The 12,478-nt window shown below is 33.7% G+C and overlaps 1 protein-coding gene across 1 annotated transcript; it reads left to right on the top strand.

The window, feature by feature from the left end:
- Positions 1-767: 767 nt before the first annotated feature.
- Positions 768-10,911, top strand: LOC145577625 (putative RNA-dependent RNA polymerase 3). The gene is made up of 22 exons (XM_081635112.1): positions 768-858; positions 1,149-1,184; positions 1,661-1,714; positions 1,811-1,937; positions 2,030-2,171; positions 2,327-2,404; positions 2,713-2,905; positions 3,260-3,407; positions 3,516-3,609; positions 3,708-3,851; positions 4,226-4,309; positions 4,472-4,528; positions 4,624-4,695; positions 5,394-5,500; positions 6,654-6,802; positions 6,946-7,171; positions 7,749-7,974; positions 8,762-8,907; positions 9,506-9,668; positions 10,007-10,151; positions 10,401-10,564; positions 10,643-10,911. The coding sequence occupies exons 1-22, from the start codon at positions 768-770 to the stop codon at positions 10,898-10,900; spliced, it is 2,904 nt and encodes a 967-aa protein (XP_081491238.1). The 3' UTR covers positions 10,901-10,911.
- Positions 10,912-12,478: the final 1,567 nt, after the last annotated feature.

Genomic DNA, 12,478 nt, shown 5'->3' on the forward strand with positions numbered 1-12,478 from the left:
AATTAATTTTAAAATCGAGCATGCCCGGGAATTATGTAGTACGGAGTATATTTTAACACACAAAAAGTGTATAAGATGTTTTATAGCTTCAAGTTATATATATTTTGAAGTTATCAACTTTTCATAATTTTCAATAATAAATAATTAAAAGTATAAATGATCAAATTTATACATTATCAAATTTACCTTATCAAACTAATCATTTACTTCCTTCCAAAAAAACAAAAAAAACTAATCATTTACTTTAAAACAAAAAAAGTACACATTGAAACTTATATTATGAATGATCCGAATTCTCAAAATAACCAATAGTTATCGCATGTGTCACACACAGACCTGTTCATTTCGGCTTAATTTTAGTTCACTTCAGTTTAGTTTCTAATTTCTTCTCTGATAAGCAATTCAGTGAATCAGAAGATCCTAATTTGAAACAGCCAATACGATTGGTAAATAATCAAACTAATTTCTTCTACCGTTCTGACAGGCAAAAAAATCAAGAAAAAAACAAAAAATAAAAAAAGAAAAACTATAAAGTATGAAACTGCACACTCTCTTCCTCACTATCAAAGTCTCTCTGCAAAAATGTCACTTCCTATTTCCTACTACTACTAGTCTTCTTCATCCCTCAATTCCCTAACAAAGCTTCCCTAACAAAGCTTCCCTAACAAGTTTTTCATTTTAAATTTCAAATTTTTATTCAATTTAGCAAAAACCCATTTCAATTTTTCCACAATTTCGCCAAAAATACCTCTAATTTTCATCCAAAAATGGCGGATTTTTCGAAAGAATGCTCACTTCCTTCATCAGTAGAGGAGTTAATTAGGCTGATTTGCGAGGAGCAATCACAACCATCCCCTGGTTTGAATTCAAGAAGAGTGCTCGCATTATTGGGGGAAGATGATTCGATTAAGTTACTAAATTATATTCGTAGAACCAAAATTACCAAATCTTTTGATGGGTTCATAGTTTATTTGGCTAATAATTATTATAATAAGACTTTAAACACTTCTTCTAAAATGCCAACCAAATTTGATTCTTATAGCTTTCAAGGTTCCTTAATTTCTCATAATTTTTGCTGTTATTTTGAATAATTTTTTTGGGTATTTTTTGTTTGTTTGATTTGAGGATTATTTATGATTTTCCTGCAGAGAGGAATTCAATTGCTGCTTCGGGTTCTTCTTCTGGTAAGCTGCATGTAGAACATACCTTTTTTTTTTATTTTTTATTTTTTTATGTTTTTCTAATTGGTTTGGGTTTAGTTGTCACATGGTCGCATCACTTGTTTAACGTACAGTATCAACGTTACTATTAATTCCGTAAAGATTTTTATTTTTTTCCTACTCACGTGTAGTTTACCTATTAGGCTATTACTCCCTCCGTTCCAATATGATTGCACCGTAGTGGAGAACTAAAATAGTTAGGACTTGGAGGTTGACATGTGGGGTTCTTGCTTTGTCTTTAGTTGTAAATTGGTTATAATGTGGGTGAACATAACATAAAGGGTAGTATACTAGTATGAGAGAAGCTTAGTGGACTACTAGAAAAGGAAAACGGGGCAATTCTGGTGAGACGAAGGGAGTAGTTCTGTAATTTTTTTTTATCTAGGAGGTGATGATTGCTGTAATGAGTTTAAAAGTTGACATTTGAAGTTTATGTGCAGGAAGTAATGTTAATACATTAAGAAGAGATGGGTCTGTCATGTCTTTCTTATCTGGTAAGGTGCCTTTTTCTGAAAAATCAACTTATATTAAGTGTCTCTACATTTTGTTAACGAGTCTTTGATTTGATCTTTTGGTTAATGTTTTTACAGATAAATTATCATCGATGAAATTGAATGTATTTAGCTCCTCTAAGCCATACAAACCAAGTCGTGAATTTCTAGCCCTGGAGAAATTGGGATTTTGTCGAGCTTTCCTTGTTTTAAGTTACATAGGAAGGTATATATGTCACTCATTTTTTGAATGATAGATGGTGCTATGAACCTTGTAGTATTTCCTGTAGTTTACTTTTGATTAAAATTCTGTTTTAGGAAGAAGCTTGAGGATGTAGCTTCTGTTCGCGACATTAATAATCTAGTAGCTGAAAGTGAAAAGCTTACAATGGGCTCTTTTGAGAAAATGGTGTGGGATCGATATGGTGATCAATATTGTCTTAGGAAGGACAGGAAAAAGGTTAGTGTCTGATCATTTTTATATTTCAATCGTTCTATATATTGCTTGTAAAGTTGTAAGTTCTTGCCTTAGTGTTTAAATATTGATGATGTTTAAGGTGTGAAACCTGGTACAAAAATAATGCATTACAATTGTTTTTCATTGTTGCTTTGCAGTATCGTAACTGGGAATCATCAGGGCCTTACTACTTCTATCAATGTCACGTTTATCTTGACGGAAGTTATTGTTTCAAGGTGTAGTTTCTTAACTACTGTTGAAAATCTGTACAACTTGCTCTTTCCTTTCACGGTATATTTCTGTTGTTTGTATCTGCATCAAAGATTAAAAGGCCATGGAGCATACAATTCATTGTTTTGTTTCACTTTTTCAATTCTCAAATCTTCAGTTCATACACTAATTGACAACCATGGGACTCTAGGATCTTTTAAAAACCTACAATATGAAATATAGATAAGACATTGAAGCCACTTTTAACCACTTTCAATTTTTGTGCTGTTTGATAAAGTCTAATCAACTCCTTGTTTTTTTCTCTTCCATTTAGGGTCCTTTCTTAAGCAATCGAACAAGTCTTCTTCAAAAGGTTTTTAAAGAAGAGAATGTACTGATCGTGAAGTTTGCTGAAGAGGGAAAGGGGAAAACAAAGTTTAGCAAGGGTTCTGGTTCTTCATTTGCTGCAATCAAAAAGGTTGCACGAGACGGAATACACTTGGGTCGAAAGTTGTACAAGTTCATTGGTGAGTTTCCTTTTCTTTTGGCATCAATTTATTGCATTTATAAAATAGAAGTTGGTTTTCCTACATGTTTTGTGAATATTTGTGGTGTATATAGCAAATATGAAACTTCCATCCTACTGTCTCGTAGTAGTATCAAACAGAACAAGTTCCTAAAGCTTGTACTTTTTTTTTTTTTTTTTTTTTTTTTTTTTGGGGGGGGGGGGGGGGGGGGGGGGGGGAGGGGCACCTTGTAAGATCATGTTACATGGAATTTGGTTACTCTAGTACCATATTTGTGCCTTGTGCATCTCTGCACTTCTATCTAGTTTTTGTTTGTTAAGATGATGAACTTCATGTGTATGTGATGTTAATTAGCATTCAAAGATGGGGGGAAAGGAGAGAAGGATGGAATAAGTGGATCCGTGAAATGTTATTTTGTAAACACAGATATGTGTCCAAGAGAAGTAAGATCTATGTTCATGCATCTGGATACCCTACCTAGCTTGTCCAAGTATGCAGCCAGGTATAATGCTTCAAAAGTTAAAAGTTGTTTTATAGTGAAGTTTTTGATTGATTCATTTATTTTAAAGCACACTTTCATGCTTAGTATTGATATATGTGGTACATGTAGATTTGAGCTCGCACTTTCAAAAACAGTTACTTTACCCATTAATTTGGATGCTTTAGATATAACCCTTGAAGTCATCAACGATATACCATGTCAGGTGAAGTATTAATCTTAAATTATTGTGAATTGAGATTTTACACTATCTTTGGTACTTAGTTTTCGAGCTTAGTTTATTTCCTTCTGCTCTTTGGACAGCTTTCAGATGGTTCCGTTGTCAAAGATAAAAATGGGAAAGCTCTCATACACACTGATGGAACAGGCTTCATATCGGAGGATCTAGTTTGTGGGTTTTCTTGGAATAGTTGTAAGGCTAACTTGATGAGTGACCATAACTCTGAGGTATTCTCTTGTCATTTTTAAGTCCAAATTTACTGTAGTTAATGTGGCAAAGGATTGCTATCAAATCCCTCTTCAGTGCTCGGAGTTTATTTCCTATGTAAAAACAATTGCATAAAATGTACAGATTACGTGTTGTGTTTAAGCTAAGACTGACATGTTATGGCTGTTTTTTTTTTTTTTTCAATTCTGATATAATAACTTTATTTGTCGTCATTTTATCAGGATAGAAGGATCTATAAGTCATGAGGCTTTTGCAAAATTACACTTGGGAAAAACTCTATGGAGAGCTTACTCTTATTCTTATCTTTGATGCTTAAATCATAAGTTTTTGGTTGCTAGTTATAAGTTGATTAGTTTATCTTGTCTCTTTGAAGTTCTCTAAGATCATAGAAACTCTAAGGAAGCATGGTGATATTCATGGTGATATGGTGATATACAATATGAATGGTACTGGCATGGTTTAGCCTGTCCTTTTTTTTTTTTTTTTTTTTTTTTGTTGTGGGGTGGGGGGGAGGTTCATATGCAATTTATTGCTGTAATATTTGCAATTTTTCACGGGCTAGTCCTGTATTCTTCCCTGATATGTTTTGCATTCTTGTTCTCTCATTCTATCTCTCCAGAGAAATGATGTCCATAGTTTCGAGCTCAATGGGCTTTCTTCACAATTTGCTGAACTGGTACACCTGCCTTTTATAATCTTACACCAGAAAATGTTTTTTAAAACCATGCTACTTATTCATATAAGTTGTATTTGGTATCTTCCTTTTTCCAGCCTTTGTTGATGCAGTTCCGATTATTTTACAAAGGTTATGCTGTTAAGGGGACAGTCCTTGTTAATCGAAAGGTATAAAGATCATTTTTATTTATTATTATTCTTAGGAAATTTTGCAAAAAACAACCTTTTAAATCTCGTTTTTTGCATATTTCCACATTGTAAAAAAAATGTTGCATAAGACCACCAATTTTAAAATTTTTGTTGCAAATTACCACTTTTTTAGCCAAATCTATCAATTGATTTACATTGAACTGGTGGCAAGTTGCAACAAAATTTTTAAAATTGGTGGTCTTTTGCAACAATTTTTTTAAAAGGTGGTAATATGCAAAAAAACAAGATTTATAAGGTAGTTTTATGCAAAATTTCCTTATTATTATTATTTTTTTATCCCAATTGGTATTACTGTTAGTTTACAAGTTGCAGACCTCGATGACAACACTAAAATCTGTTGTGTAGAACATTGAAAATGCAATGAATATGTTCTGTTTGTGTCCATAAACTGTCTTCTATTGCAATATATGATGCCTTGTGCTTTGAAATAGCTGTTCTATATTATAAAGGGTCTAAATTAGAAATTTGAGACATCAAAGTAGTGGAAAGTGATATATATTAACCTTATTTGTATGTATTCTTGATAATTTGTCAAATATTGAATAGTGGAGGATTGCCTTTGAGAATTCCTGCAGTGTGCTTTTTGAAAGTGTAATCTTCTAAATAAGTTGACTGAAATGCCTTCTATTGACAAAACTCTCATTGGTTTATCATAGCTTCCTCAAAGAACTATTCAAGTTCGACCATCCATGATAAAAGTTCTAAAAGATCCGGAACGCGTACATTCTCTGATTGTGAACTCATTCGAAGTTGTGGGAATGAGGTAATCTCTTACATGACATGCATTTGCTATTAAAAGTATCCTACATTGTTAATATTATAACTTAGCTCAAGGATACAAGTTACATTGCAATATTGCAAGAACTGCAACTAGATAATCAATTCAATGACAAATTACATGTAAAATAAGAGGAGAAGATTAAAATTGATAATCCATTGTGTGTTATGTGGATATTTCTATTTGTTTTGAAATAACCTACTAGCTGCCTTCATATTTAAACCTCAGAAAATATGTAAATGAAAAAAAAATTCACCCAAAAATGTTACACAGGAACAACAATAACTTATTCGGCTGTAAACTCTGGTAGACATGTTTGATCATCAAATATATGTACTGTAACATAATACTCCAGCTATCAAGGGTCTTGACCAATGTGGTCAAAAAAATTTGGATTTCTATAGTCGCTAAAGAAGTATTCCAATTTCAAACAGGATTACATAGATATCAGACAAATACTTCATTTGGTGTATTACATGCTACAAATTTGCCTTATGAGTTCCACATGGTCATTCGTAAGAGACTATTACTTGGGAAAGAGTACGTAGAATTCCTGGTCTGTACTATAGACAATAAAAAATGTTATTTCTCATAAAGCCATTGGCTTGAGATTCTTTGGAGTTTATCTTGAAGTGTGTCAACATATATTTTGGCTAAGACACTAACTATACTTGTAACTAATGAGTTCTTAGCATCTCTGTTGGATTTTTGTAAATGATTCATATTGGTATGTCATAAGTGGCTCTTGGTCAAGACCCTTGTGGCTTTTGATTAATAAATCTAATGCAGAGTGAAGCTTAAAGTTTAAAATTAGCTTGATTTCCGCCTTTTTTTTCATTGTTTACCTGCATATCCCTTTGACTATTTGTAGCTCTTGTATCCTTTCGTTTTGTCTGAAAATTTTACTCTTAAAAAAATTTTGGGCTAAAATGATCTAAACATTTGTGATGACACATACAAGAATTGGCATTGATTCTAAATTCACATATACATTTCAGATTATACTGGTATCCTATTTCCTCTTAGCTCTTTCTTGTCAGATTTGTTGTGATTGCTGGTTTATATTCCTCTTTTTTTTGACGGGTGGGTTTTCTGGTAATTTTTTTCTTGGTTTAATTTTAATTCTCCTGATTTCCAGTGGTCGGCCTAAGAAAATATGCTTGACAAAATATTTGATTGCCCTACTAAATTATGGAGGGGTACCAACAGAGTTTTTCACAAACATACTAAAGGATACAATACGTGATGCTCGAACTTCACTGACCGACAAAAGAGCAGCTCTGCAAGGTGATTCTGTTCAGAAATTTGCGATGAGGATCTTTAAATTGCGACTTGCAATTGTTGTGTATTTTAATCTGTAAGAATGCAATTATGCATTTGAAACGACTTTGTTTGGGTAAACCTAATATTTGGTTAATTTTTTCATGTAGTTGCTCTTGCAAGTGGGGATATGGATGACGAGTTCACAATTGCTAGAATGATTCTATCTGGGATTCCTCTTCATGAACCCTACATTCAGACACGTTTAAGTTTCCTTACAAATCATCAAAATAAGAGCTTGAAAGAAGGGAAGCTTCCCATCAGTGAAAGCTTCTACCTTATGGGGACAGCTGATCCAACGGATACCTTAAGAAGTGGAGAAGTCTGCATCATTCAGTAAGTTGTTTTATCATGTGAATTTTCAACTTGAACCTCCCTGAAAATGGAATATGTTGGAATAAACAAGGCCTCAGGTTTGAGTACAAAAGGTTGCTCTACCAAATTGAACTAACGAACTAGCTCTATTCCTTAAAAGTATTCATGTTCTTTTTTTTTTTTTTTTACACTTTTACTTCTATCAGTAATCGGGACTAAGGCTTTGACATTGTTGTTGCTGTGATACCTCTTTATTATTAGAGAGCAGTTGAATAGAGTGCAATGTTAACTGGGGGTTGAGAGAAGTAGAAGAAATCAAGAAAATAGTCCTATATAAATCTTTCTACAATCACTGATACCTTGAACTTGTTTTACATGATATCAAGTTATTGTCTAATTTGAGGAAAGCAAGTAAGCAAAATAGGCTATCCCATTAACCAACCTTGTTGATGGTGTGCATTTTAGTGTAAACCTTAAATCTGGAGCTAAAATGGATGTCAATTGAGATGTTTTATACTGCACAAGTTTGTAGCCGGCTAATGATAGTTTCAGAATGTTCTTTCAGTAACTAATATATTATGTTTCAACTCTCTTGTAGTGAAAATGGACAAATTTCTGGCAAGGTCCTGGTTTATCGTAATCCAGGCATTCATTTTGGAGATATCCATATTCTCACTGCAAAACATATAGAAGGTTTGGAAGAGATAGTGGGAAATTCAAAGTATGGCATATTTTTTCCCACCAAAGGTTCAAGGTCACTGCCTGATGCAATGGCTGGTGGTGATCTTGATGGAGACATGTATTGGATATCACGGAATCTTGATGTAAGCAATTACAGTTTCTTGCTTCTTGTTTATATCCTATTTGCTTTACACTTTTCAGCTCTTCTTAGTGAGATGGCAGAAAGAAATATGTTCACGTGTTATTTCAATTTGCACTTAAAAATTATCTAGTGACTTTCCCTTATACAAGGGTGCAGGCCTCCTTGAGAACAAGATTTTTGAAATGCTATCCAGTTATCATGGAAACATAGAGATCTATAGATAAATCTGCTATCAGTTATGCTCACGGCTGAAGTTCAGCTAAAGTTTTCTGGAACAAGCATGCTAAGGACTAAGGAATACCCAAAGCCTGATTCACGATTAAAATAGGACTACTCAGACATAGTATGCTAAAACTACCCTCACTAAAACATAAGTTCGGATAAGGACTACCCAAGCTTAAATTATGACTAATTTAAGGACTGATAAGTTCCAAACTTCCAATAATAACAGATAAGTTTGGATTAGTTTTAATAAGTTTTGACAAGCAAAGACCAGGTGAAAAGATGATGAGTTTATTAATCTACAAGTTTATAGGTCACTGAAATTCTAATTTCCTACATTAGATGAAATGTATCTAAACTGGTTCACTAGTAGGCTGCATGAAAAGACTCTGTAGCATGTGTGTTTAGAACTTATATATGTGCTGAAGAATGGGAAAAAGACAGGGTCAACGAATTGCCTTTTTTTTTTTTTTTTTTTTTTACTCATTACAGCTGAAAGTTATGTTTCAACAGCATTTATTTTTGTTATGTGGTGATTCAAGATTAAACAAATGGTTCCCTTGCAGCTTCTAAAATATTTCAAACCAAGTGAACCCTGGACATGCGTGAACCAAGCATCAGGTTCTGACCAGAAGAAACCAGCAGAGTATTCTAATGAGGAGTTGGAGCATGAGCTTTTTTCTCGTTTCTTGGATGCAAGATTTCGACCAAGGTGTAAATTTTCATATGATTATTTTTAGTTAAAGTTGATTGCACTGTTGCGATGACGAATATAGTGCCTTGATCACAAATACTAGGGTCATGTGTAGTCTGTCACTCTGTCTCCCTTGCATGAGCTATCCAATGGATAAAATTAGTGCCTCCGTTTCATATTATTTGCAACGATTTGATATAAAGTAGAGAAGAAAAATGTCTAATCGTTGCAAATAATATGAAACGGAGGTAGTATTATGTATGTCCCGATCAAAGGGTTGGGATTGTGTTTGGATCTTTGAATACATTCCTAAGCTTTTTGCTTCTGCTCTAAGAGCTTTGCAATTACTGCCTTTGTTTCACACTATGATTGTCTTAGTTAATCAACCTTTAAAGAAAAGTTTGATACGACCCTCAGCTTGTGTATAGGAGTTGTGAATTCAATGCACATATTAATTATGAATACTTTGGGTATCCAACCAAGATAGAAGCGGGGCCAATAGTATGTATCAAGTTTTTTGCAGCCTTTTCCTGTTGACTAATTATAGGTTTCTTAATCTATTAATGTTCTTTTAGATTTAATGATTCTAGCTGCTAATATGCAAATTGTTTTCCAGTCGAGCTATGGGGATTGCTTCTATCAGCTGGCTAGCACACATGGACCAGCTATTAAGTTTAGGAGACAATTATGCGATAGAGAAAGAGTGCTTGAAGGAAAAATTGTTAAAACTAGTGGACATTTACTATGACGCACTGGATGCACCAAAAACAGGCGTAGAGGTAACTTTGTGGATGTTCAATGAGTAGTTTGTTTCGTCACCCAAACTACTGTCTTCATGTCATTACTACCATGTCTACCAATTTCTTGTTTTTCTTATATGCATTTTCTCCTTTGAGTATGCTGCCATAGCATCACGCTGTTGTTCATAAATGTAACAAGTTTCTTCTGCAGGAAGTTTGAACTATACACTGTTGTCAAGGATCTGGTTTTTAGTCCATCAATTTCCTTTGTTTATCACAATCTTGTTTTGTTTCACATAAGATCTTATTTCTACAGTTAGCTTTACAATAGTTTTTCTAGTTTTGACAAGGATGGTAAAACAAATACTGCCCTTCAGGTTACTGTTCCGCGTGAGTTGGTTTCAGCCAAATATCCACACTACATGGAGAAGACATCATCGTCTAATTACCGTTCAGAATCTGTTTTAGGGATTATCTACGATCAAGTACAGGAATGGGAAATTGAGGATCCGTCCATACCTGGTGAGTGTTCTTCAAAGGCGTGTATATCTTGCGAATAGATTTGACTTTCCTGTTTCCTTCATTTGTGTGCCTCCAGAAATTCTTAGCCCCTGTAAATGATTTAGTTGGATAGGTAAGTTTGCAGCCAACATGAATATAGTTTGAAAACATAATCCATAGATGGCTCTTATCAGATGAGAAGTTGAAAATTGTAAAATCCTGCATCATTGTAAGGCTAATTTAATGTTCACTTCTTGTTCTGTTAATTAGTTTGGAAGCTGCCGATTTTGGATGTTGAAGTTCCTAACTATAACTTGAAGACATGGGAGTATCTTTACAATAATTATCGAGGTGAAATGAGAGCAGCGCTCTCAATGGATGATGAAGAACTAAGGACAGATACTGCAGACAAAGTTGTACAGAATTATAAACAGGTAATGGCACAAGTAGCAAGCCAACTAGTGGACGTTGTTTTTCTAGGCTATTCGTCAATTTATATATCGATTGTGTAGATATTATACGAAGCAGATGACTTTGGAAAGAGCTCCAGAGCATGGGAGGAGATATATTTTGATGCATTGGCCATCTATCATGTATGCTATGATTATGCAAAAACCAAAGGTGCGAAGAAATGTGGCTTTGCGTGGAAGGTAGCAGGTGAGGCGTTGCTAAAGATTATCACTGAAGGTCAGGCGGAGAAACCTCTAACTTGTCTCCCTTCAGTACTCCAGGAAGTTCTTACTAGGAAAACTTCCCAAGAACAAATGTAGAAATGTTAATAGTGTAAGGTGATGTGCATTTTGTATGTATATGTAGTATATTTTTGCCGCCACTTGCAAGGCTTATAAACGAGGTTTAGTACTTAAGAAAGTTCTTACTAAGAAAACTTCCCTGTAACAAATAGCTATATTCATAGTGCGATAATGTGTATGTTTTATTTACGCGCAGTATATATTTTGCCTCCAATTGCAAGGCTTGTAAACGAGGTTCAGTACTCCAGGAAGTTTCTTTTTAAGAAAATTTTCCAAAATGTATATATGTTCATAGCGCGATAATGTGTATATTGTATGTAGTATGTACACGTAGTATATTTTTGCCTCCATTAGCAAGGTCTACGTTGTACAGCTAGCCTACAACAGCCAACAGGTGCTCCTTTGAATCATCAGTTTCATTCATTCATTCATATGATTCATCATTTGTCTTACAGGCCAAAAAAAATCATATTTATAGAAATAATGGCTAAGTTTAAGATAAAAGGATTTATTATCGAAATTTTGGGCTTAAGGGAAACTTTGAGTTCAAGCAATCTTTGAATATAGGAAATGTAGCTTATGTTGGAGTAAGCGAGAATAAAGGAAGATGCTAGTAAAGGAACTCAATGAATGAGAAATATTTAGTTTATATGATGTTGATGCAATCTAATAATGACTTAATAACTGCAATATACACTGAGGCACCTTATATACTCATGTTATACTATGATTGGCCAACTGGTTTTGTTCGACATGTTAACCCGTCCAATTCGATCTCTTTCTTTATATGAATAACTTAATACTTATCTTACCCATTTTAAATCTAAACGTTGTATCAAAATTTCACGAACCAAACATTCCAAAGGAAGCCATTAGCATTAGTTACAAGCGCTATAGGTTGGAAAGTGCAAGTGTGTAACCATCCCAAGCCTTTAACTAACATTGATACCCTTTTAAATAAAAAAAATACTAATTCAAAATTTGAGACGTCATTAGGAATAATCAAAAAAAAAAAAAAAGAAAAAAAAAGGCATAGTACAGTTTTGTAAAGAAAACAAAGATAATTGGCATGAATAAAGACAACTCTAAAGTCATCTTTCTTTCCTTTTTTTTCTCTTACTTTAATTCTATGATCAATATTAAGAGCAGCCTTCCTCTTAATTTCTGGAAACCCACGAATTTAGCTTGTGATTTTCATGCATCACATCATATGCTCTTTCACCATGACCTCACTCCCTAGAAACACCTTCCTGGTTAGTACACCAATTATCTTATAAAGAAACCTCGGGTCGGAATTAATTGTCACGTCTATCGTATAACATATACTACTCTATACTAGACTATACATGTAACGAATTATTCCACAAAGGAAGTTCGGATTTATATGTTATATTAGTCGATAGTATAAAGTATACGATTGTGACAATTATTCCGAGCAAAAGGAGTAATTACTAATTAGTAATAGTACTATAAAGTATGTCACACTTTTTAATTGCATAATTGTTTGTTGGTGCTAGGCGCACCCAAATGAATTTCACATCAGTCATGCATGATGTCTGATTTTAATGTTGAATTTTCAAACCCTTATCATAAATT

This window comes from Chenopodium album, chromosome 14 (genome assembly GCF_948465745.1).
Source record: "Chenopodium album chromosome 14, dcCheAlbu1.1, whole genome shotgun sequence".
NCBI lineage: Eukaryota > Viridiplantae > Streptophyta > Magnoliopsida > Caryophyllales > Amaranthaceae > Chenopodium > Chenopodium album.